We start from the raw sequence: 27,257 nt of genomic DNA on the forward strand, positions 1-27,257 counted from the left end.
TGTGTTGATTTAAAGGCACAAAATACAACACAACAAGGCACCACGTACCAGGCACTATACACAAATATATTCACGATATTAATAACCCCAAATAAAGGTGACCACCTGAATTAAGAGAATTAGGGGATAAGGAAGAAGGAAGAGAAAAAGAGAAAAGAGAAAAAAGAAAAGAAAATTAGGGACCAAAAAAGGAGTGCAAAAATGAAAGTGGGAAAAAGGAGGGGGGAAAGTAAAAGCGAGAAAAGAAAGGAAAAGAAAAAAAAAGAGCGAAAAGAGAGAATGAAGTGGAAGAGGGGAAGAGACTTTTTATATGAGGAGAATGCTCCTATAGAACAGCCATTAATCCCAACAAATTCCAGCAACAGCTCCCTGGAGATAAATGCAAACTAGAAACAACCAATAATATAACGATGAAAATAGAATGGAGAACACTAATCCCAAAATAAAATAAAGAGAAAATAAAATGGCACTTTAAAAAAAATGGTAAAATGGTAGCAGTAATAATACTGGTTAAAAATAAGAAGGTAGTAATTAAAAGGGTAAAATCAGGTGATGGAAAAAAGAAGAAAAAAAAAAAAGAAGAAGAGGAAAAGAAAAAAAAAAAGAAAAAAAAAATAAAAAAAATTGGTTTCTTAGTTAAAAGGTGAAAAAAGAAAAAAAAAAATATTGCAGTAGTGAAGGTCCTTCGGTTCTTCTATTCTTCAGTGTGGCTCGCCTTAGACCTGCCCGGTATTCAGGAGAGTGTTGAGTTTCCCTGCGATACACTGTTCCTCTGTGTTGTAAACCACAGTCCTTATTTTAAAGCAAGCCGCATTTGTTTCCCAGACTGCCTTATTTTGTGTTTAGCAAAGAGTCAGTTTGTGGGTCAGCCTCTGGGTGGCAGTGCTCTGGGGTTGGCCTCTGAGGCTACAGGGCCTCTCTGTCCAGTGGAAGTTCACTGCCCAGAGCTGGCTGCGTAAGAGTTACCAGTGCTGTGTTGTTGCTGGGATTGAAAATCCCTCTATAGGCCAGACCCTGTTAACTCCCAGGGACTGATCAGGTTATTTTAATCCTTGATCTCCTACAGGGTGGAATCTGGGTGTGGCTGTGCTCCTTGCCTGGGGGCTGGGGGGAGGAGTCTCACTCTCCGGAGAGAATGGCTGCCTCAGACGTGGGCTCAGGGGTGTCTCAGCACTCAATTCGCTGCCACCTCTCCCGGCCCCCCTTCTCTCCTCAGTCTCTCCCCAGATTCCACTCCTCCGCACACTCTCCCTCTCTTCAGCACAGGTGAGTGTCTGTATCCGAAATGTCCCATGAACAGGATTCAGTGAAAACAAACAAACAAACGCCGGCCGCGGAAACGGGGAAGGCTTGGTTTCTGTAAGCTTCTTCTCTTACCGGGACTGCATGGTCTGATCAGCTCTTCAGGCTGCCCCCTTTAGGCTCAGTCCTCCGTGATCACAGAACCCAGCTCTCAATTCCCCCGGCAGCGCCAGGAATCCCGCGGTTCTCCTTTCCCCTGTTAGGGGCTGTGCCTGTCCCAAGGGACGCGGCTGTCTGCCACGCGGTCTCCCTCCGACTCTCTGGGCTCAGAGGTCTGGCAAACTTTCCTGCCCAAATCCCTGGTTTTTTTACCTTTCCAGGGGAGTTCTGCTCTTCCCGGATGTAAACCGTCTCGCCAGCTGAGGAATTTCGCCAATTCGGGGTGGATGTTACTAGTTTCAGCTGCTCACTCCATTTGCTCAGGGACACGACCTGGGACGCGTCTGCCTATACCGCCGCCATCTTCCTGAATCCTGATTTTTTTTTTTTTTTTAAGAGAATGGAGGGGAGGGAAGTGTGTGGGGGGAAGAGAGAGATATACATAGGTGTGAGAGAGACACATCGATTGGTTGCCTCCCCTTCACACCCCAACCAGGGTGGGGATTGAGCCCTTAACTGGGAATCCAGCCCGAGGCACTTCAGTCTGTGGGCCTATACTCTAACCATTGAGCAACTGTCCAGGGCACCTCCCCACACCCCCTTTATTTTTAACTTGCAGTTTAACCCCTAGCCATTAACCAGTAATTTGCTTACAACCTGTTCTGGGTTGTACACTGCCTCATCTCTGAAGGCATAAGAGATTGAAGTAAGAAATTGGGGCTCCCAAGGATGTAGAATTCTAGTCACATCATTTGTTGCATATGGTTGTTGGAGAAGAAAGCGCAGCCCTCTCCAGTACGGTGCCTTCCACAGGTAACTTGTTTCACAGTCAGTCTCGCCCAGAAAGGCAGCAGGGTACACTCTGTATCGATTTACAATGAGCTGATGGGATCCTCGCCCTGTGGGTGTCATCAAATGTGCCCTGGGCTTTTTTGAGATCTTAATCTCTATGTAGGATTAACTGAAAGTGCTGTGAGTAGTACAAAGAAGATACCCAAATGACCATCCAATTCCAAAATAACAGCTGACCTTCAACACTTTTCATAAGGTAGGGCAGAGTCATCCTGGAGGTGGGTGCTGTGGGTAACAGGCTTTTGACAGGTAAACAAAGTCACGGGACTTGGGGGGAGCCTAAGGAGTGTTTTGAAAGGTACCTTTTAGAAGAATCTAGCAATTAGTATGTTGGGCCGAAAAGAGGACTTAGTCAGTCCTGGTCTCATCGACCCCCAGTGTGAAGAGATCCTCAGTCTTTGACATGTCTGTCTGTCCATATGAGGCTGTTTGAGATACAAGCACTATCACTCACTCTGTCTCTGGTTACTTCCTTAGCCCCTTGTCAGTCCACCCAAGAATGAGCCTTTTGTATTTCTGAAGGTTGTCTACCTGAGTATGTGTCTTTGGGCGGGTGAGCATGGAGTGGTGAGAGAGGAAAGGCCCCTTTTTTTACCTCTCAGATTGGCTCAGTCATTGGGGGTCATGGGGTGAGCATGGTTTTCTCACTCTAAGAGGGTCATCTGGGCCTTCCTGTGGGCTGTAGTGAAGGCTGGCGTGCAGCTGCAGATTTTCGGTGCCTCCCAGCCTGGCCTCCGAGCCTTGCATTTCACCCAGAGGAGCGCAGTAACACTTTCATCTGTCTACATAGTGGATTTCCGCGTAAGAGCTTGTCTGAAGCAGGGCTGGCTCACCAAGCTCAGCAAGCATCAGTGTTGGTCTACAAGCCGGGAGTGTTAGTGCTCCCACTACTCGTACACTGCTCGTATCCCTGTGCTCAGCAAACAAAAGTCAGCTGGAGCGAGGGACAGACCCCCAAGTGTCCCATTTCAGGGAACTCGTTCCTGGTTTCTCTGAGGCCTTGTTTATGTTCACCACCTTTCCATGCCTAGCCCACTCCCTGTGTTTGCTACAATGAAAAGATCTTCATTCCCTCAATTTTGTTCCTTTGACCTAGACCAGTGGTCAGCAAACTCATTAGTCAACAGAGCCATTATCAACAGTACAACGATTGAAATTTCTTTTGAGAGCCAAATTTTTAAAACTTAAACTATATAGGTAGGTGTACATTGTTATTAACTTACCTAAGGCTTAGAAAGAGCCACACTCAAGGGGCCAAAAAGCCGCATGTGGCTCGCGAGCCGCAGTTTGCCGAACACGGACCTAGATCATTGTGTTCGGTTTCCTTTGAGACAAAACATACTTATAACAGTCTTGTTCTTACCATGTTTTCTTATTTTGATTCCTAATATTTGTAAATGACCTTGAGATAGCATGTACCCTTTTATTCCTACTTCTTTTGCTTAAGTTTTATTTGTGATATTCATCCAGGTCTTTTTTGTATTTTTACTTTGTTTTTTTGTTTTGTTTTGTTTTGTTTGCTGTATATAGTATTCCATTGTGTAAACTTTTCTTCATTTACTCTTTCTAAATGTTGATAGACGTTTGCACATTTCTAGTTTGACTGCTGCAAATAATGTGCTTATACATACATAGATTTGGTGTGTGTCTGTGTCTGTGTGTGTAGGCATTTCTAGGAGTAGAATTGCTAGGTCATAGAAAATGTGTATATTTAGTTTCAGTAGATACTGCCAAGCTGTTTTCCAAAGCGGAGGGTCCCATTCTGGGTTCACAGTTAGATTTTTGTCCAGGAACACCTGCTGTGATGGAAGTGAACTTGGTATGCTCTGGGAAAAGGGACAGGCTAGATGGCAGGAGAAAATATGTGGAAACAACCCACTTGAGTCGTTTTGGTTCAAGTTGCAGAAAATGATGAGAGTTAAAAGTATGGAAATGAGAAGTTTTGAAGGTAAGCACCCAGATTTAATAATAAATTAAAAAGCTAGAAGAATATAAGTATTGGAATAGAAGAAGACAAAACATTAGTCGTAATATTTTAAGCTCACTGGAAAGAGGGTAATTTATTTCTTATCTTTGTAAAGAGTCTTGGAAAATGAAATACTATTCAAAAAGATAACAGGGGGGAAATGGGTTAAGGAGCATTATTGGGGGGAATTTTTTTTGTTAATATTGATTCTGATTTAGTGTTTCACACACACACAAATGTATTAATGTGGTATCATTGCCCAATAATGATTTTATTTTATATAATTTTGGGACCTGAGTATATCTTCTTACCCACATACCAATGGAGGATAAGACTCCTGGGTGAGAACAGTGTGCTTTTGGAAGTAAATGACCTCCACGCTGATAAAGGTTGTGGCGTGCCCTGGTACTGAGGGTCTCGCCTGAGATCCCTAGGCTCTTCAGAAGCTGTTCCAATTCATCGGGTCAAAAACCCTCTGTTTACGAAAAGCTAAATACGGATTTGCACGATTGACCATAATGGCTTCAATTTTGCAAGATAGTAGTATCAGAGAGCACTTCCAGTTGGTGGGATAATTTGAAAATCGCCCATGCTTCAAATGGCTAAAATATTGTCCCTTTTCCTACTTCACCACTCCACTTTAAAAACAGGGACTGGGCTGAGGTGGGGGAGGCCTGCGGAGAAGGTGGGAGGATGTCAACTGGAGAGGAAGGCTCCATTGCCCTGGAAGCCCCTCCTTAGTTAACAACCGCTGAAAGTTACCCTCTCCTCAGAAGACTGCCGGTGTGGAGAGGCCGGATTGGGGGCTTCTTCCCCTGTGTGTGTGTGTGTGTGTGTGTGTGTGTGTGTGTGTGTGTAGATGAAAGGAGAAAAGAATTTGCAATAAGGAAAGAAGGCATGGAGAACACAAAACTAACAGTAAATCCTAAAGCTTGAGGCACTGGAAAAATGTGACTATTTTAAACTGTACTGCTCACTTAAAAATAGTCAAATTATACCATTATTCTTTCCGTGTGAGAGAGAGAGATAAAAATACGGTTTTTCTAAATTGGAAAATTTGCTGTAATCTTGCCGCTAATGACTGATTTCTTCCAACAGTGGCGAGGCAGTTTTTGCTCTGATAGGTCCATCAAGGAAACAAAATCAAGCGCATACTGCACGTTCTCAGAGAAAATTACAGTTTAGGTGTATGTTGGAGGTGGATAGTTAGACATTTTAATTGAAATAAAACAGTTTTACACTAATATGGGATCACTGTGGGTATATGTTTGTGGTACCTCTGCTCTTGAAAGCATTTAAGGTGGGTGAAATGTATGTTAAAGCTTTTGCAAGAAAATTCCATTTTATAACATCCATCTAAGGAAACTAGCATTGCTTCGTTTTTTAAACAATATAGATAGTATGTTTGCATTTAGAGAATGAATTTGGATTCTTTGTACCCCTGTAAGCATTTCAAAGTGCTGGAGCTTTTTGGTTGTGGACTTCTCTCATGGCGGGGAACTTCCCTTCAAGGGCGATTAACACTGCCAATGGTTAAAGCCAGGGCACACACCTGGAGGGTGACCACAGTCGGCTCTATGCCTCCACGCGCCATTTTCACTGACCTACTTTTGATCTTTTGAAAGCCTGCTAATGATTTATTCTGTCTGTTTGGAAATGACTTTTTCTAGCAGATGGAAACATCTTGGTTGGCCTCTGTTGCTGTTGGTTTAGTCAGCGGTTCTCAACCCGTGGGTCGCGACCCCTTTGGGGGTTGAACGACCCTTTCACAGGGGTCGCCTAAGACCATGGGAAAACACATATATAATTACATATTGTTTTTGTGATTAATCACTATGCTTTAATTATGTTCAATTTGTAACAATGAAATTGGGGGTCACCATAACATGAGGAACTATATTAAAGGGGCGGGAAGGGAAGGTTGAGAACCACTGGTTTAGGTGATGGCATGGGGCAGAGATTAATAACGAATGCTCAATCCCAGCCAGCCTTTAACTTTTTCTGTTGTTGTTAACCAACATTCACTACTGTGACTTCAGTAGTGTGTTCATCTTGAGGGTTTATAGGCCCATCAGGTTTTAGAATAGGAAGGATTGTTATCTGGATGGCAGGCCGTGGGTTCTCCTTGTGATAGCGAGGGGGAGTGTTCATGACAACTGTGGACTCCCTGGCTCCGTCTCAGATCCGCGGAATCAGAATCTTTGGTTGTGGGGCTTGGGAAGGTGTTTTGAAGGAGCTGTGCCTGGGGACGGGTTCACCCTGCAATTGAACAATGGCTGGTGTGTAGTTCACAGCTTTCTTCCGTGGATGTGGGAACAGGCCCACAGATGGGAAGGTGACTGGTTTTGTAGGAATCACAACGTTGTCTGCTGGCGCTACTAGAAGGACAGTGTTCTTTTCTAGGATGTCACATGAGCTCATGTCAGGGCAGTCCCATCGCTCTCTTAGTTCAGAACTTGAAGTTTTCAATTAGCCCTAAATTTTACCTGTGCCAGCATCACCTTTTGCTTCAATATAATATTCAGTGTGGGCTTGTTTTTTGAAAGATACTTTCCAGCATTGTACCTACATGCTCAGAATCAGAATAATAGAAAGTGTACAGCGGCTCAGCGCGAACTCATTTTAATGAGAAGAGCTGTGCGTGCAAAGTACTTGTTCTGTCCTTACGCTGTTTTAATGGCACCCATTTTCCCCCTAGAACTTCCTTGCGCGAGTCTGAATTGTAGCCAGAACACTTCTGTCCTCTTCAGACCCTTAACTGTGATTAATATAAAAAGGCACTTGTCAAAAGGATTTGAAATGGCAACCTTGCTATGGGAGCCTGTGGGAGCAGAGATAGGTCTGCATCCACTTACTCCATTATGTCATTTAACTCAGGAATTCAACAATTTGTCTTTGCTCCCTGCTTAAAAGACGATGGCCGCCTAAGCTGTTGTTAACCACATCAGCAGGGTGGAATATTAGTGCCCTGAGAGCGAAACCACAACTTTCTGGGAGGATTGAGCACACACTGGAGAAGGCCCCCAGTGAAGCTGCTGAGATAAAGTGTGGCCGTTCAGCCACTCTCCCTTTGCCTCCAAAGCCACTGCTTTTGGGTTTAACAGAAACATCCTTTTTGTGTTTATGTATTAACTAGAGGCCCAGTGCACAAATTTGTGCACAGGTGGGCTCCAGCTGGCCTGCCCCCATCAGGCCGGGAGGGGGGAGGGGCTGTGGGTGGATTTCTGGCTAGCCCCGCACCCAATAAGGGTGGGGGGGGCAATCCGGGGCAGGGACAGCCAGGGGGAGGGGCCATGGGTGGTTGGCCAGCCCCGTCCCCTGGTCGAACTCCTGGTTGAAATCTTGATCAAACTCCCAGTCGAGGGGACAATTTGCATATTAGCCTTTTATTATATAGGATGCACATTTTAGGATCTGAGAGAGAGAGAGAGAGAGAGAGATTATGGTGCAGGGTTTGAAATAATGTAGCTTGATGAAAACCTTTTTTATTTTAATGGGAAACTTTTCTTTGATTTGCAGCTTCAAAAAGTGAATCTTTGGGAAATTAAAGCACATTAATTTCCTTATTCTGTATGGAAACAAAAACGTAGAAAGTTAAAATTTGCATAAGTGAAGACCTTGATGATTTCAGATTACAGTGTGGTGGAGGCTAAGGAATAAGAGCCCATAGAATTTGTAAAAACAAATTCAGCCTAACCACTTAATGGCATGTGCAAGTAATTTGCCAATTAAATATTTCTAGTTATCTGAAAGATCTTCAAAGTAAAGAGTGGAGGTTCTTAATCTTTTTTAATTTCATACTTTTAGAATCATAATAGAAAATTACTTAGTTTTTCAAATCACTTGTTATTCAAAATTTTAATATATGAGTCAAGAGAAGGGTGAATTTTAAATATTTGAGGGAAATTATTGCTTTTTGAGAAACGTATAAACTATGATATTTCCAAATCACACTGTGCCTGATTCTTCTTTATATCATTCATAAATATTTAGTTCCTGGAAAACATCTTTGATTAAAATTAAGACTTTAGATTTTGGAGTTTTACCATTTTAATGGTCACCTACTATGTTTTATAACACTGTGCTAGACATGCTTAGCCATAGGACAACCCTCGAAGATACATATTTTATTCCCACTTTGCAGATTAAGTAGATAATTTGAGTCAGTGTAGGTAATTTGCCTGATGTCACTCATTAGTAAGAGGCAGAGCTGACAGTTTCAGGTTTTTTAAAAGTAGCTTCATTGCACTCATTTAAAGTATAATTTAGTGGGTTTTTGTATATTCACAGATTTGTGCAACCATCGCCACAGTCAATTTTAGAACAGTCTTAGGCAATCACTAATTTACCTTCTGTCTCCATGGACTTGACTATTTTGGACATCTATAATAATAATCCATAATAATAAAAGGCTAATATGCTAATTAGACCGAACGTCCTTCCAGTGTCATTCCGGATGAAAACCAGGGCCAGAGTGAAGCAGCCTGGGTCCCGGGCGCCTGCCATCAACAGCCAGAGCAAAGCCTGGGTCCCAGGTGCCAGAGGGAAGCAGGTGCCAGCAACCGGGGGAAGGAAAGCCTACTCTTGCACGAATTTTCGTGCATTGGGCCTCTAGTTTCATATAAATGGAATCATACAGTGGGTGATCTTTTGTGACTGGCTTCTTAGCATGATGTTTTCAAGGTTCACTCATGTTGTCACATGTAACAGTACCATATTCCTTTTTATTAATGAATAATATTTCATTGCTATGGATAATTATCACATTTTGTTTATCCATCCTTCAGTTAGTGGACATTGGATTGTTTCTATGAATATTGCTATGAACATTTGTGCACAAGCTTTTGGGTGGGCTTATATTTTCATTTCTTTTGGATATATAGCTAGAAGTAGAATTGCTGAGTCATATGGTAACTGTGTTTAACTTTTTGAAGAACTGCTAAACTGTTCCAAAGTAGCTGCATCATTTTACATTCCCACCAGCAGTGTATAGGGGTTTCCGTTTTTTCATATCCTCACCCACACACATTTATTATTAGTGGCGGTTAAGTGGTATCTCATTGTGGTTTTAATTTACATTTTCTGAATGGCTCATAATATCAAGCATCTTGTCATATGTTTATTGACCATTTGTATATGTGGGTGTTTGTGTTTTTTTTAGGAATATCTACTCCAGCCCTGGCAGGCATTACTTAGTGGTTAGAGCATCAACTCATGCCTAAGGGTCACGGGTTCAATTCCTGATCAAGGGCACATACCTGGGTTGCAGATTCAATCCCCAGCCCCGGATGGGGCATGTATGGGAGGCAACCAATCCATGTGTCTCTCTCACATCAATGTTTCTCTCTCTCCTCTCTCTCTCTCTCTCTTTCTTCCCTCCCCTTCCTTTCCTCTCTCTCTCTCTCTCTCTCTCTCTCTCTCTCTCTCATAAATAAATAAATAAAAATCAATCAACCAATCAATGGAAAAAAATATCCTTGGGTGAGGATTAACAAAAAAAGAAAAGAAAAATATCTACTCAAATCTTTTGCCTATTTTTAAAATTGGGTGATTTTTCTTTTTTTATTGAGTTGTGATAGTTATTGATATGTTCCAGAGTTCTTTATCAGATTTGCAAAAATTTTCTCCAATTCTGCAGTCTGTTTTTTCACTTTTATTGAATACAGAAGTTTTAAATTTTGAAGTCCAATTAACCTGTTATTTTCCTTCGTTGCTTGTGTTTTTGGTGGCATCTCTAAGAAACCATTTTCTAATCTGGAGTACAAAGATTTTTGTTTGTCTTTTTTCTTCTAAGAATATCACAGTTTAACCTCTTTATATTTAGGTCTTTGCTCCATTTTGGGTTAGCTTTTGTATGTGGTGTAAGGTAGGGTTCTAACTTTTTTCTTCTGCGTGTGATATCCAGTTGTCCCAGCACCATTTGCTGAAAAGACTAATCTTTCCCTAGGAATTGTCTTGTCAGCCTTTATGAAAACCAATAGACCATAATGCAAGGTTTTATTTCTTGACTCCCAATTCTGTTGCATTTGTCTTTATGTCTATCTTTATGCCAGTACCATACAGTCTTGATTACTATAGCTTTGTAATAAATTTGAAATACAACTTTGTTATTTTTTTTCAAGATTGTTTTGGTTATTCTGGGTCCCATATGAATTTTAGGATCACCTTGTCAATTTCTGCAAAGAAGCCAGCTTGAATTTTGATAAGGATTATACTGAACCTATAGATCACTTTGGGGAGTATTTCCATTTCAACAGTATTAAGTCTTCCAATCTATGAGCATGAAATGTCTTTATTTACTTGGGTCTTCATTAATTTCTTTTAAAGGTATTTTATAGTTTTTAGAGAATATGTTTAGCATATCATTGGTTAAGTTTATCCCTAAGTATTTTATTCTTTGTGAGGCTATTGGAAATGGAATTGTTTTCTTAATTTCATTTTTTGGTTTGCTTATTTTCAGTGTATGGGAACACAATTGATTTTTATATATTGATCTTGTATCCTTCAATCTTGCTGGACTCATTGAATAGTTTTAGTGGATTCCTTAGGGCTTTCTATATACAAGATCATGTCATCTGCAACCAGCTTTTAAAAATAACAATCTTTCTACTATAACTGTACTCTGTAGCCTGGGAAATTTATTAACTTGAGGGAAATTAGTTGACTTTGAGGTTATATTTAGGAAAGAAAAGTTGTCACTTTGTAGGTGTCTTTTTGACACTGAGAAAGAAAAATACAGCAGACTTTTAGGCTCAAAACATTTGTAGAGAAAGCAAAGTCCCACAAATAAACTCAAAGAATCCTTGAGCTTATTTGGTGAAGTCTTGCTTTAAATAATATCACCATTATCGGTATGTTATGGGAACTTCCTATAATCCTTCCAAACATAATTTGTTTGGCACAGACTGAAATAACAATGATTATACTTTAAGAGATAAGCATTCTAATTTGTTTTTACTTTAAGTAGGATTTGGTGAACTATGAAAAATATGACCTTGAATGTCCAAAATATATATCCAGTGCTTCATTCATATTCCAGTGCTAATTCAGTTTTGCTTCTTTGCCTCTGTGACCTCAACCTGGTAAGATTTTAAGAACTAGTGTGTTAGGCCAAGAGAGACCTTCTTCTAATTCTTTTGAAGTGAATGATAAATCTGCCAAGTAATGCTTATTTGAAAGCTGTCAGCAGGTGAGTTATGAGTTATAGTTATGTATAGAGTACACTGAACTGTAACTTACCAAGAAAACCTAAAACACTTTGAATTTCCTCTTTTCTCTCCAGGAGTACAAGTTATGTTTGCAAAAGTCAGGAAATGGTAAAGGTTTAGTGATAGGATGGCCCTAAGGTTGACGCCTGGAGTTTTTCTTGGTAAAGCTCATGGAATTTTCCACAGAAGCCCGAGTACAGAGCAGAATTTCAAAAGCATTTTGGTTTATTTGCTTCTGATTTTCCCACTATAAGATAGGAGGCATATTCTTACCTTTCATTGCCTCACAAGGCATGGAGAAATCTTAAACAGTACAGGTCTATAGGGTTGACAGTTTGTAGAGTTGAGATTATTTTAGGGATTACATGTTGCTCTCTCCTGTAGTGTGACTACATTTCAGTACTTCAGGCTGACATTTGCATGAGAGGTGAGCTCTGTGGACTAGCGGAAAAGGCTCTAGCCTTAATACCTTCTGTTACTTTCTGTGGGTTAATACCTCCTGTTACTTTCCTTCATGGAAAGGAAGGACCTCATTTTTGACAGCTGCCCTATGATTATTACATTACCACTTAATTTCATCAGGATGCTTGAGGGAAAGGAATATTTCTTTCACCGGAATGCAGAAAAATGGCCAGAAAGCCATTATGGTTTGTATAGTATTTCTCTAATGTTTTCTTGTACTGTAAAATTTTATTTACAGTGTAAAAAATTGTGTTTTTTCTTTTGCATCTTTGTCATTGGAACATCAATTCTCATTGGATAATTTATTGTTCTAGATTAGAAGACTGTGGGAGCCTTCCTTAAACCTCTGTTGAGCCTGCTTTACATAGATCTATAGAATTTGATAACTGGAGAGGAGCTACAGATTATCTGAGTTAATATCTATGTTTACCACTGAAGACTTCCACATTCATAGCCATGAGAACAATACCTGGCACAGTGTGAGAGCCTGTAAAATATCAGCTACCATTTAGTACAATCTGAACCCATTATTTGAATTTGAATTTGAATTTGGTAATTTCTTCTCAGGTGTTTTAGAGCCGAAGAAAACTTGTGGAGTTTCCCTCTACCTAATTCTTTTCACTGAGGACCACCCCTCCATCTCCGCAGGTCCTCAGGGAGTCTTTCCTTTTGTAAAAAAAATTCCAGTTCTTGATTCATTTCATTTTTCTTATGTCCTATCTCCTTTTCCCCCCTACAAGTAGAGAAGACAGAATAAATTCAAAGAAATTGAGGGTTGCCCTTTAAAACTTTTTATTTTGCTGTCAGGGCCAGCCAGAGGTTTTCTGCCACCTTTCATAAAATTTATGCCTGGCATAATTCTGATTTTTACTACCTTCTCTGTGCAAATACACACCCAACCTTAAAGCTGGTGGTGGCACTACTGTTTCTTTATGGCAAGACTTTAAAATTTTCTGGAAACTTGAAACTCATGGAATAAAATCTTGTGGGTGTCATGGGGGTGGAAATAGGAAATTTGGGGGAAACAGTGGAAACATGTGCCAAAGTTTTTGGCATCCTTTATAGGACTAACGAACTTTGCTCTTTTTTCTTATTTTAGACACAGGTAAAAAACAAGGTATCAGGCACAGTTTACTCATAAAAATAAGCAGGTTTAGTAGTTATATTTGACAATGTGAAGGCCAGGACAGATTTCATTAATATAATAATAACCTGTATTCTCTCTAACCTCCAAACACATACTTTTGGGAAGGTGGTAGGAGCGGGTAGAGAGGGGCGGGGAGGAGGAGGAGACTAGCAAATAAAAACATGAAGCTTTAGAAAAGTAAGGTTTTTCATATTGTTGTTTTCTTTTCTCTGTCGGTCCTCTTACAGTGTTGTAGTAGAGGATAAAAAGAGGTGAAGAGTCAATACTAGCACATTTGGTAGCCCATCTTAAAATGGGATAATTCGAACCATTTGAGAACTTTTGTCAAGCTAAACGTATGCCGTGGGAAGTTAAAAAATTGGGCTGCTGGCTTTTCCTCCCACTACCTTTGTCTTCACGCATGGCTTGATAAATAGTGGAAATTTCTAAAGTTCAAAAAAGGTCTTAGTGCTGTTGAGTATGTGCTTTAAGATTTATCTAACTGATTTCTAAATCCTCAAAAACGTTTCAATAACTCGATAAAGGACTGTATTTAGTGTCATATGTGTTTCTGTATGCACAGGGCTGGGCAAAAGTAGGTTTATACTTGTAGTACACATAAATAATACAGTAGTTAATAAATAATAATACAAGAACAAACTCTGTTTTTTGTGTACTTACAACTGTAAACCTGTTTTGGCCACCCTTGTATATGTTTCCTGCTCCTGAAGATTGAATTATATCCATTATGCCTAGGAAATAATTTTTGTTGAAACAAAACATATGAGATTATGATATTAGATATATAGTTTATTACTTTGATTTAGTTTCCTACTGCCTTTTACAGGTGTGTGTGTGTGTGTATGTGTGTGTTGTTTTCCCCCCTTTATATGGTAGGATTATTAACTTTGATTTTTTAACTGATTCCATGAGGATTCCAACTTTTATTTCTGCCATGGTTTTATAATCTGTGTGTGTGTTTTTTTTGAGTTGAGTTACCTTTTATAAGAAGAAAGTAGCAATGTCCATTTAATAGCAGATTTTATAAGGGCGAACCTGAGTGGCTTTGTTTTAATCAACGTTTCTTTTCTCTTTTCAGAGGATGTTAAACAAGTCTTTGAACAGACCACAATTCATCAACGTATTCCATTTAACTGGGATTCAGAATTTGTGCAACTACATTTTGGGAAAGAAAGAAAGAGATGCCTGACATATGCGGAATTCACTCAGTTCTTGCTGGTGGGTCTCTTGAAAAGAGTAAATAAATGAAACTGGGGGTCCTGGTTTACTTTGGAACTCTGGACCAGACCATCCCATCTGGAAACATAGAATGGGCTCTTACAGATTGGGTGGGAGCCCTTTCCAGGAAATCAAGTGATTTGATCAAAGATCATGTAAGTCAGAAGGGGCAAACTTGGAACTTCAACTCTTGACTATGACTAGTTCCACTGCTATTTACCAATACTTCATTTTCCCCTGAGAAATGGGTAGATGTCTTTATTAGCATCTAACAGTACTATCGTTTCATTTGAGGCCTTGCATAGACAAGGCCCAGAGTCTGGAACTTGGCTGCATGTTGGAGTTACCTGGTGAGCTTTAAAACTGTCATTGCTTAGGCCCCACCTCTAGAGAGTAGATTTGGTTTGATTTGGGGTGGGGGGTGGGGGGTGGGGGGAAGGCAGACAATCTGAGCATTAGGACATTTCAAGCTTCTCAGGTGCTTCCTTTGAGAACCACTGTTGAAAGGGCACCTGCTGTCCATGTCCAGGGTTGAACATTTCTCTAGGAGTTGTCAACATTTCTCTAGGATGTGTCTGGCCTCATCACTCCTGCTCCCACCCCCCCACCCCCCCACAATGTGATCGTATCACTAGACCACTGATGATGCCAAAGGAAGAGTAGTAAGAAAACAGGATTATAGTGTACTTTTCCTTTTGAAGCATACTTTTTAAAATGTTTTAACTATGACATTAACATTTAGCCCCAGACACCATTACCTACTTGTGGGTCTATATGATAAACCACCCTTTCTTTGGGATTTTTAGGCATTTTTTTTTGTTTTTCTAACAATTAAATTTGATATTTTATTAAATGTAATATTTTATAAATGTTTTATTGATTGATTTTTTGAGAGAGAGAGAGAGAGAGAGAAACGTTGATTTGTTGTTCCACTCATTTATGCGTCCATTGGTTGATTCTTGTATATGCCCTGACTGGGGATCAAACCCACAACCTCAGCATATTGGGACGATGCTCTAACAAACTGAGCTACCTGGCCAGGACTTTTAAATGAAATAGTTTGAAAGAGTCATTTAATGGGATTTGTTGGCTATGTTAAATTCAAGGTCTTGAGGAAAAATTTTGCCAGAGAAACCACCTTCTGTTCTTTGTCAGTAGTAGTGTCAGCAGCAGGTACCCTGATGTCCCTGCCTCTCTTGTGTGCCCGAGACCTTGTTAGAGCCTTCTGAGGAGTGGGTGGAAACAGATGCAGGGTGGAGGTGGAGGTGGAGGATCCCGGGGGCTCACACATACACTGCCTTGTGCTCATTCAGTCAGCGTTTTGTGGCATCCATACCTTGGCACCAGCATATGTAATAGGTTGACTTTAACAGGTGCTTCTCATTTTGACTTTCACTGGTGTTGTTATGATGTATGAAGGTGTCATGCTGTTTACTCTGCTTTTATTTTCCTGGCTTTTGGAACTTTACAACACGATGTCTTAAACCTGCTTTTGTATTATTCTTTAAAAAACATGGCCATGTCTATGAATCCCCATGGGCAGTTCTGTATCAACATAAACCTATGTGAATAACTCAGGTGGAGAATGGAATTTCACTTGGATTTTTGCTGTTGTGTATACAAGACACTGGCATGCAGTTGGAGAGGGTATTCATTTTGATGAGGAATAATTACAATAATGCTATTGAGACAAAAGCCTCAAATTGACTTTATGGAATACAGCCTAATTAACTTTGAGTCTTAATGGGATGTTAGCAGTAGTAAGGCTGATCACATTTTTCTTTAAGTAAGCATCAATTACATTGCATTGAGTCGACTGTCTACCACTCCCAGCGGCATCTAGGTCTTTCTCAAGATGTGGAGAAGTCAGTCAAAGATGAGATGACTCAGGGATAACTGATGAGGTTTCCTGCTTCATCGTGTAGGGCATTCACTAGATTTTGACTCCACTCTCTAATGGTGAGTGGACCCATCCCACAGTGTCCTGCCTTAGGATGGTTTTGACTTTGTAGCGCAAATGCACATGCTCAACTTTTACTAGGTTCAAATAGCTCAGGTAGGGCCTGTTTTTATGTCCCACTCCAGGCCCAGATTGAAAGGAAGGAAGGGATGCATCATAATAGACTTTACATGAATGCCAATGGAATGCCAGTTTTGATGTCTGCCCTTGGGTCACCCTCCCCCCCCCCCCCACCGCGCGCACACACACACACACACACACACACACACTAAATGTTTTTGTTTGCTTCCTTTGAACTTTTGTCTGGATTCAGGGAACTTCTTACAGATAGAAGTGAACTCAATTTCCTATGTTTCAGACTCTTGCTGTGTCAAGCATGCACCCGCCCTGCTGCTCTAGGGCAGGGCTAGGAGACAGAGGCACCAGCTCCCTGGCTGGCGCCAGGCTCAGGAAAGCAGACACTCGGCTGCTGGAGACGTGAAAGAACTGCCACTGTGCATGCTGCTACCTGTCACCTGCAGCCACAGGAGCAGCTGAGATGTGCTTGTGGCTTCAGGAGTCTGGGCAGAACGTAGAGACAGCGCTGCTCCATCCCACTGAAGGTTCTGGAAGGTAGAACCTTCAGCCACTTGAATACGTACACTCTTGTGTGTTACCTATGCTTGTGTGGTCGGTGGACATTGCCATGCTCTGCACGGTCAGATTTTATTTTCTTCCGTTAATAAAGGTTTTACTTTGTGATAAGCCACCATGTGGTTGTGAGGACATCACATGCACATCTGTGTACCATCCGGACCAGCTGCCCACCCACTGAGACGGTGCTGGTCACAGGCATCCCTCGAGTGCTGAGTTGGTGTGTTGTTTTCCATATTTTGGTTATAAAGTTCATAAAGTGTTGAATACATTTGATATTCTTCGAACTTAACTTATCTTGTTTATACTTTGCATCTAAACTGTAGTGTTGAAGTAAGCAAAGCCTCCTTCCTGGAGTCTTGTTCCCAGGGAAGGGTTTCAGAAGGGGGTGGGGCTACCATCCTGTGACTGCATCATTGATGCCGTGGCCCTTGCTGCTGCAGATTTTCATGCCCGGTTCTATCATCTCCACTTCATGCAGGAGTGATGGCGTGTGTGTGTGAACGAGAGCAAAGCTCTAATTTTATGGTGGCTAAGTTGAATAATTCATTGTAACATACTGAAAACAGTATTCTTAGAAAAGAATTTGGAGAAGTTTTTGTGTCCTATGTCTGCCAGAACTCCTGTTCATGAGTAGTATTAACATCAAACTCTCTACCCTGTTTGGAAGTATTTCTTGTGCTGTGATTATTACTCACTTGGAACAAACCACTCAGTTCAGCAAGTGTTTGCTGAGGATGCAGGATTTACTGTGAGGCCTTATGCAGAGGGCCAGAGTGCAGAGATAACAACTTTGGAGACACTTGTATTAGTCTAAGGGTTGTTCCTATGTTTTTCTGCCTGATACTAGTAGTTCCAAAGAAACAATCACAAACAGTATGAAATGTACACCTTATAAGATTACTCTATTTTATTTTTTTATTAATTCTCATCTGAGGATATTTTTATTGATTTGAGAGAGGAGAGAGAGAAACTTCGATTGGTTGCCTCCCATATGCATCTGGACAGCAGATTGAACCCACAACCTAGGTATCTGCCCTGACCAGGAATTGAACCCACCACCTTTTGGTGTATGGGACAATGCTCCAACCCACTAACTGCGTGTTGGTTAGTCTCTTGTGGCATCAACCCTATGGCAAGTATAAACCTGCCATTAGCATTCAGAGTATGGTTAGAGCAGCCATCCAAAGTACGAACTTAAAGGACACATACCAGCATAAGGTCGTCTAGTTAACTGCCTTACCTTACAGATAAGGAGATTGAGGCCTTTCACTTTACTAGAAGCTCTTAAGAGGTATCTCATTTGTAATTTTGATTTGCATTTCCCCAGGGCCAATGATGCCAAGCATCTCTTCTGTCCTTCTTGGCCACTTGTATGTCTTGTTTGGAGACATGTTTATTCAGACCCATTACCCATTTTTATTAGATGGACATGATAGGCAACTGTGAGCACAGAGTTAAAGGCCTCAAACTCTTCTGCCAAATTATTCTGTGGGGTCATACTAAGAGTCATTCTAAAAAAAAAAAAGTAGAAATAGTAACAATCTATAATTTATAAAGTGCTTTTAAATATTCTGTTTCTGATAACAGCATCCCCAAAAACCCCGAGGGGTGATTATCATTATACCTTATTATATGCAAAAGAATAAACAGGCTCTAGGGCAACATTTTGCATTTACCGGTAATTTTCTGGGGAAAATGCTCATGTCTTTCATTAGGTTCCCAAAGGTATACCCCAAAAGACTACAGAGAAACTGTTCTAGAGCTTAGCTTCTTCCATAATAAGATCACAGACATGTGAGGGATTCAAAAGTACCATGCTGTTACCACTATAGTATGCTGTCAGCAAGGCCCAGGCTCTGAAGGGTTCATCTCTGAATGGGGTGTACAGTCAGGCACTGCCAGACGTTTAACATTTCTGACCCCTACCAGATATGACCACTAAAAAGTTATGTGTTCCTGTTCTTTCCATTTACTTTTTGATAGTGTTTTATAATCATAGGCATATATTTCACACATAGTTATTACAATTTAAATATAATCCACCCATAGGAATTTCTAGTGGCTCCAGTCTCTTAATAGGAAAGTCTAGGATTGCTACCAAATCCAATATACATAGGGTGTTCCCCCATCAATGTATACACACACTTTGAATAATTATAAAGGCAGTGTTTATTAAGATACATTTCATTTTCAAAATTGAGCTATCAGCTGTTAAAGCATGATACATTTTTTGGGACCCCCCGTACTTGAAAACTATTGCTATTAGCTGCCTCCCATAGAGCGTTTTTCAGCTTAGATAATGCTTTGACTTGCGTTTGTCCTTAGAATCACCTTTGGTGTCAGGCAGTTGCTATTGTTTCTGTGTAAAAGATGAGCACACAGAAGCTTGGAGAAGTTTTCTAGATTTGGTCATGATGAGACAGGTGGAACTGAAGTTGATTTTAGTTTTCCTAAATCTCTGTCTTATCAAATGTCATATAAAATTTTTCTGAAGTGATTCTTTTATTTTTTTTTTTTATTTTTTTATTGCTTAAAGTATTACAAAGGGTATTACATATGTGTCCATTTTATCCCCCCGCCCTAGACAGTCCCCTAGCCTCCCCTATCCCCCAATGTCTTATGTCCACTGGTTATGCTTCTATGCATGCATACAAGTCCTTTAGTTGATCTCTTACCCCCCTACCTCCTGCCCCGCAACCCTCCCCGGCCTTCCTGCTGCAGTTTGACAATCTGTTTGAGGCAGCTCTGCCTCTGTATCTATTATTGTTCAAAAGTTTATAATGGTCTCTATTATCCATGAATGAGTGAGATCATGTGGTATTTTTCCTTCATTGACTGGCTTATTTCACTTAGCATAATGCTCTCCAGTTCCATCCATGCCGTTGCAAATGGTAAGAGTTCCTTCCTTTTTAGAGCAGCATAGTATTCCATCGTGTAGATGTACCACAGTTTTCTAATCCATTCATCTACTGATGGGCACTTAGGCTGTTTCCAGATCTTAGCTATGGTGAATTGTGCTGCTATGAACATAGGGGTGCATATATCCTTTCTGATTGGTGTTTCTGGTTTCTTGGGATATATTCCTAGAAGTGGGATCACAGGGTCAAATGGGAGTTCCATTTTCAGTTTTTTAAGGAAACTCCATACTGTTGAAGTGATTCTTTTAAAAGAGAGTTCTGGGCCTCTGTTCCCACCAAGGATCTGCTTTAGTAGGTCCTATATGTATTGGGCCTAAGAAACTGCCTTTCAAGCAGGCATCCTGAATTGTGGCGTTCCAGGTGGTCCACATTGAGAAACACTGGTCTAGCCTCTGAACCCCTGACTGTTGAAAGCACAGAACCTGGTCTTCATCCCAAGGTTGATGGGGAGCTCTGAGAGGCACACATGATCGGATTTGTGTTTCAGAAAGATCACTCTGGTTATTGCGTGGAAGTCAAATGGAGGGGGCTCTGTTGAAGGGGAGGTGGGCCAGTTGGCTCCTTCCAATCCAAGACAGAAGCAACTATGGCCTGGGCTGGAGGTAATGGTGATGAGCCAAAGTAAATTGGTCCAAGAGAAGTAAAAGGGATAGACCTGACCAGGCGTGGTGATAAGATGAGGTCAGTAAGGATATGCAGAACTCATGGTTGAATCGTTTTGGGCTAGGCAAGTGGGGGGATGGTAGTGGTTTGCTGAGATGGGGGTGTAGGAGGATGAGGAGGAGGCAGTTCTAATGAGGGCTGCAGAGCAGAGCTCAGCTTATAATTGCCTTTCACGTGTGTGTTGCTGGGTTGTTCCCACCTCCTCTCCTCAGTTTCTTGGAGTAAGGATGATACTCTAGGACAGCCGTGGGCAAACTACGGCCCGCGGGCCAGATCCCGTCCGTTTGAAATGAATAAAACTATTGAAAAAAAAGACCGTACCCTTTTATGTAATGATGTTTACTTTGAATTTATATTAGTTCACACAAACACTCCATCCATGCTTTTGTTCCGGCCCTCCGGTCCAGTTTAAGAACCCATTGTGGCCCTCGAGTCAAAAAGTTTGCCCACCCCGGCTCTAGGATCTCCACCGATGGCCCCACAGACCTAGGCATTTCCAAAGAATTCCGTTTCCCACTTTATGAAGCCGGGGCATTTCTTCTGTTTCCAGAGGCCTTGAAGAGGAATCATCAAGAAACCAGCAATGCTGTAAAATGGAGGAGATTTTGAAGTTGGGGTTTTATTAGTTACCTGAGAAACAGGATGGCTGACTTGGGAGGGAATCGGACTAAACATTATCTGTAATGTCTTCTCATCAAATAGCACTTAAGAATGAAGTTACCTGACCCAATGGAGAGCCCCAATCACAAAGGTGGTGTGAGTGTTTACCTTTATTCTGGTTGCCCCTTTGTCAGAAGAGGATGAGGAAACCCAGAGAGGTGAATCATAGTGGGCAGAGCTCGGGGTAGAACCTAGGAATAGAGCTGCATCTGGTGTTGCAGACTGGCCACTCATATTGGTAAGGACCCTTGATGTCAGATCATGTGATCCCCATAGCAACCCTTGTTGGATACCAAAGCATGTTCATGCTACTATGCAGCTTAACAAGTTTGGTTCTTTTTGTGAAGTCAAAGTGACCATTATTTTGGCTTATGGGTCGACATGACCTACCGATCTGCCCAAGTCTTTTCTGTGGTAAATGGACATTTTGATTATTCAGGTTCTGATAGTTTTCACATATCCCTCGGCCACTGCTCTGAGTCAGCTGTGGTCTGGACTTTCTAGTCACCATCACTGTGGTTTGCTATTATGCTTGTCATGGCATCCTGGTTTAAGACAAAACTTTCAACATAGAAGGCTGTAGATGTTAAAAATTTAGAAATTGTTCCTCTTCACCATCAATCAAAACAAAACATAACCTTCAGTCTCTGCAACATCAAATTCTCAAGCTTTGGAACTGATGGAACATTTTGGGTGTTAACAAAAAGCAATCTTGTACTAGACCTTGCTGAAGCCACGATGTTTAAAAGGTCAGTGGATAACTAGCATGGTCCTTCTTCGGATTGAGTAACCTGAGCCATTTGTGCCTCCCCGTTGTCCCCAAACTTGCCATTTGTATTAGTTAAACTATCTAGACCCGTGGTCGGCAAACCGCCTCGCGAGCCACATGCGGCTCTTTGGCCCCTTGAGTGTGGCTCTTCCACAAAATACCATGTGCGGCGCGCACGTACAGTGCGATTGAAACTTCGTGGCCCATGCGCAGAAGTCAGTATTTTGTGGAAGAGCCACACTCAAGGGGCCAAAGAGCCGCAGTTTGCCGAGCCACAGTTTGCAGACCACTGATCTAGACCATGGATCTTTAGTAGCTGGAGATCTTGATTATATTTGCATTTTTAACATGTGAGTGCTTTTTATGTTGATTTTAAGTTGAACGAGATGGGATCTGCACTACAGGTTGGCTCCTGTTTCATCAATACATTTTGAAGTTCCAAAATGAAATGAGTAAAAGTAACTTTTGTGAGTAAGAGTTGTTTGCCCTCAGCTCTTCCAGGAGATTAGATTGTGTGTTGTGTCCAAATGAAAGGCATTGCTAGTTTGGCGATGGGTAACCACAGAGGTGGTAAGATCCTGGTCACTTGGAGAATCAGATGCAGGACATGTCATTCACATTGTGTTTTCTACTCTCAGGGAAAAAGAAGTCAGCGTTTTTGTTGTGCTGTGTTGTGTCCATGGCGTTAGTCAGCTTGCTGTTTTGTTGGACAGCCTGTTGTGCAGGCTTTTACAGTGACATCCTGGTAAAAATGAACATTCCATATGGCATCTCCCCAGCCGTTACCCACTGTGAAGTTTAAGGTTAACTCAGAAGAACAAGGAAATTTAGAGGGAAAAGCTCAATTCTTGGTTTCTGCCAAAGTGTTGCTTGCCTGCAGTGCCACAAATCCTGCTTCTAAAGACCCTTTGAATTAAAGGCCCCACCCAGTGAATTAGGGATAAAATTTCACTGTGAGCTGACTGCATGGGCTGAATATGGAAAGCACAGGAAGATGTTAAGAATAGGAACTACTTGTCTCTCTACCTATTCCATTGCTGAGTTCCATTGTTACTCTTTAAAAATATGTGGATCTTTAACTAGAATTTTTTTCTTCAAATCAACATAGGAAAACGAAAATGAAGTGGGTACTTATATATTAAATAGTGTGCAAGTTCTGATACTGGATGTAATATAGAGTTGATTTGAAATAGGGCTCAATGTGATGCCATAATTTATAAGCACACCTTCTGTATACATTTTTGTTCCTTGTTTTCTTAATGACTTACCATTTCCCCAGAATTCTTCTATGTCTCCCCCACCCTCACCCCCGACCCTACCCGCCAAAGGAATTCTTTTGAATCATACTGTTGCTGGCAACTCCCTGCTTTTTTTAAAGTTTTAGATTTTCTTTTAAATTTCAAAACTGTACAAAACACAAAAATGCAAACTAGCCAGGGGTCTTTTTTGGTGTTCGTGGCTTTATAATACAAATCATCTGGATATGCCGCTTGTTTTGAGGGTCTATTGGCCTAGGTGTTTTTGTTCCTGATAAATTGTTCTCAGGCTGAAGCACACACTTGCATGTCTGAATAGAGGCGAAGAGAATTTTTGCATTCAAAGTATACCCACTTGAAAATTGGAGATTATTAAGGAAATGACAGGCCTGGAACTATTAGAAGCGTGAATGTTAGACCTAACGTGGTGTAACCCCTCTATATGTTTATTTCTGTACAGCTAGCAATTTTGAAGACTTTGATTTTTCCCCTCCTACAGCAATCTGAATGGGTGTGTTGAAGTCTTTGGAAACAGTGGCCATAAAAGCCTATTCCGTTCATTGTTAGGCACTGGAATAGAAGGAATGGAAACAGTCACTGGCAGGTATTAAAGGAAAAGTGGACCTCCTTGCCTGTGCTTGGGCAGAACTGCCGTGGCGATAGCTGTGCAGCTCCCTGCTCGGGGCCTTTGGCCTCAGGTAGAGGAGGGCCCTTCTCTTCAGCAGGCAGCCCTTTACCTGTCACTCACAGGAGCTCTGTTTGCAGAGCTGTCCCAGCTGGGGGTTGCACAGTTTCTTGGCCCAAGACTTCACTGTCAGTTAGTACTCACTTATTTAGGAATTAGTTCCTTTTTTGTCGTCTGCCTGCTCTTTGTATGTGCTGTGGCATGGTCTCATCTATTTCTACAACTGTTACTTTTTTTCTCTTCGTTTTTGGTAGGCCTGCCTCTGAAAAGGAACGCGTCGGTTAGTTAACTGGAGCTTCAGAGCCAGACCGCATGGGCAGGACGTGGGTGGGTGACCCACGGCTGCTCTTTACCTCAGATTTCCATCTGCGAGATGGAGGTGATGGTAGGCCCACCTGATAAGGATGTTGAGTGGCTGGAAGAGATGAAAGAAGAAAGCACAGCAGTCCCTGGAGCATAGCAACACTTAAAAGCAGTAAACGTTAGCCTTTTGGGTTTCTCCCTAAAGCCCTGTTATCTACATCTCCCAGATTTATGTTTCTGCCTGTACCTCTAGCTTTCTTTGGTTTGTAGCTTAACTTTTCTTTATAACTTAAACTCATCTCACTCCAGGTTTCTCATCATGGTCAACCATCTCATTGCTTTCCCCTCAAGTGTTCTCCTTTGTGGTAAAGGCTCTGTCTCCCCCGTCATCCACAGTGGGCATTCTTTGAGATACCTCTTGCTCCTAGTTTTACATATAAGCAAGCACCGCAACTCTTCTTTACATCTCTTCCCAGCTATCTGTCCAGATCGACTTAGGATCCTCTGACAGAGATTTTACCCAAGGCAGCTAAAGTCAGTAGTGTAAAATTCTCAGTTTTGGAATCAGGCTCCTGGCTGTGTGACTTTAGACCTGTTACTTAACCTCCATGAGCTTCAGGAGCCTTTGTAAAATGAAGATAATATTATTACTTCGAAGAATGATTGTGAGTCTTAAACGAAATACTACCTTTGGAGTTCTTGGCATAGCCTCTAGCCTGTAGTAGATGTTTAAACCTCCCTCTGTTACTGTGATTCCCTACCCTGTCTGGTCTTCATCTCCTGTGGCTGTTCAAGATGACTCAGCAGAACTGCTGTTTCTTACTCATGATTTTTTTTTTCTCTGGAAGGACTCAAATGACTTATGTTGGAAAGGACCTTAGAGGTTGTGAAACCATTCACCTCTACAAAAATCAAAGCTACCATTTATTAAGTGCCTGTCATGCATGACTCCTCATTTTTACAACCCTGTATAGTAGGTGTTGCTGGGGCTCTAAGACACAAACACACGGCCCTGAGCCCTCCCAGCTGGGAGTGTTGTGACTGATATTTGAGCTCTGCCCATTCATTCCTGTTTCAAACTTCAGATCTTGTCTGTTTCAGACTTCAGATTTTTGTCTTCATAACATATTGCTTCCATAACCCCCCTCTATTAAAGTAAATAAAATAAAGTAATTTCTTGACATATGTTCCTTTGTTAATAGATACTTCCAAAGACTGGGAGAGAAACTGCTACTTTGCAAAGTAGTCAGTCCAATTTATTGCTGAATATTTAGACAGGTTAAATACTTCTGTGCTTTGTGCTAAAATCTGATCCCTATATTTTCTCTCCATTGATTTATTTTTAAGAACTACAGAAAGTCAGTATAACATGTTTCTTTCCTTTTCTTTTTTTATCTGATGATAGTCCTTTAACCTTTAAATATTTGAATGTAACTTGGTTCTCCCATTGTTCTCACCTCTGCCACATGGGTGAGGAGTTTATCCATTCTGGTCCTCTTTGTTTTAGAAATGAACATTATCTTATGTATGTTCTATTCCATGCATAGCGAACATTCTCTGTCCCAGTTTTATCACTCTGGGTTCAGATCTAGGAACCATTAGGGTCTTGGTAGCTCTAAGTCCACATTAGGTTGTTTTTAAATAGCTTCAAAGGTGCTAGTGGAGACCTTGAAGTGACTGCCATGTGTATGGAGCCTGGATATTTGTTGCCAACGTCATTCATTCTCAAATTAAGTATTTATGGAGTACCTACAAGTTAGCTCCCAGGGCCTCCTCCTATGTCTTTCTCCTCCTCAGTCTCTTGGGATTGTGAGAAAGTGAGTCAGCGGTGAGCAAGGCCAGCAGAAGCCTTTTAGATTTGGTTTCTGCCCTCCATGGTGTCTGCTATTGTTGGGCAGACAATGCTGGCACTCTGAGCGCATAGTTTTGCCTTAATAAAAAAGTATCAAGAATTTTATTGTTTTCTCATGGAAAATAGGCAACAGAAAAATCTAGAGCATTGAGAATAATTTAAAAGGAAATTGAATTTTATCTGTTCATAGCTATTAAGATTTCTAAGTGTCAACTTTGTGATCGGATTCCTGCCAGCAGCATTACCGGACTCCCCATGAAGTAGAGTGCAGTATTAGGAGCATTGTCCGAGGGGAGGAACTGCCTGGGTTGAATTCCAGCTTTGCTGCTTCCTGTCAGTGAGGCCATATTTTCAACTGCTACAATGAGGTGAATAATGGCATCTACCTGGTAGGGTTGCTATGAGCACTGAGTGAGTTTATTACTATAAAGTGCTTGACATCAGTGTCCGGCACATAATATATGCTCACTAAATGCTGTATCGTGGTGGTAGCTGTTCTTCGGAAGGCACCCACATCTGTAGTAAGCTTCTTTTAAGTCTATGGAAACACCGAAGTGTTTTTACTCTGGCCCATTATGTAGAGGCCTGTGTAGGTCTGGCTTCTTGTTTTTTTGTGGAATTTATAATGTCCCCAGTCTTTAAGAGCTGTCAGAAATATATTCTTAAGTTGTTCATCATTAGGGTTAAAGGTGCTTTCTTGTTCCATGATCGGGGATCCCTGCCAGTAAATGTTTACTCGTGGAAGCTCAGACACAGAAACGTGTAGTGACACCATACTCAATATAGGTGTACTCGCTGCCCTGCAGCATGGGTGCCACCCGCACTGCGGTGTTCCTTTCCCACCTGACAGTCTGGACAGGAGGGTCTTAGTGTGCTTTCTGAGGAGGTAGGGTGGCCAGGGAAAGTGATGCTGTTTTTGGTATAATGGGCTGAGGATCCCTAAGACTCTGAGTTATAAACGAGGGGAAACGGTACATAACTGAATACACATTCTACTACCGTTGAGAGTAATCTTGGCTTAGGATAGCTTTAGCAGTGGGTCTGGATTTTGTGTTCATTTACTTTCAATTGAATACATACTATGGCCATTCTTCACAGGGGTTTAACGGGGTTTTTTTTTCCACTTAAATTGGAGGCAGTTGTTCAGACAACCCCATTTTGTTTCATGGAACATGATTTACTTATTCAATCGGTTTTACAGTTTTATTATGATTCTATTTATTCTCTGGTTTACTGAGTGCCTACTATACCTAAAGCATTCTGCCTACACCATGATTGGGATGAACAGGACATATAGTCTC

At 41.3% G+C, this 27,257-nt stretch overlaps 1 protein-coding gene across 4 annotated transcripts in view; it reads left to right on the plus strand.

Moving 5' to 3' along the window:
* The window catches only part of SLC25A13 (solute carrier family 25 member 13), a 169,466-nt gene that overhangs the window by 75,257 nt on the left and 66,952 nt on the right, over window positions 1-27,257 (plus strand). For all 4 annotated transcript variants that reach the window (XM_036328099.1, XM_036328101.1, XM_036328102.1 and 1 more), the window contains one exon: window positions 14,115-14,254. In XM_036328099.1, coding sequence (XP_036183992.1) covers window positions 14,115-14,254 — 140 coding nt within the window. The remainder of the gene's footprint in view (window positions 1-14,114; window positions 14,255-27,257) is intronic.

The sequence above is a fragment of the Myotis myotis genome, unplaced genomic scaffold (genome assembly GCF_014108235.1).
Source record: "Myotis myotis isolate mMyoMyo1 unplaced genomic scaffold, mMyoMyo1.p scaffold_m19_p_11, whole genome shotgun sequence".
NCBI lineage: Eukaryota > Metazoa > Chordata > Mammalia > Chiroptera > Vespertilionidae > Myotis > Myotis myotis.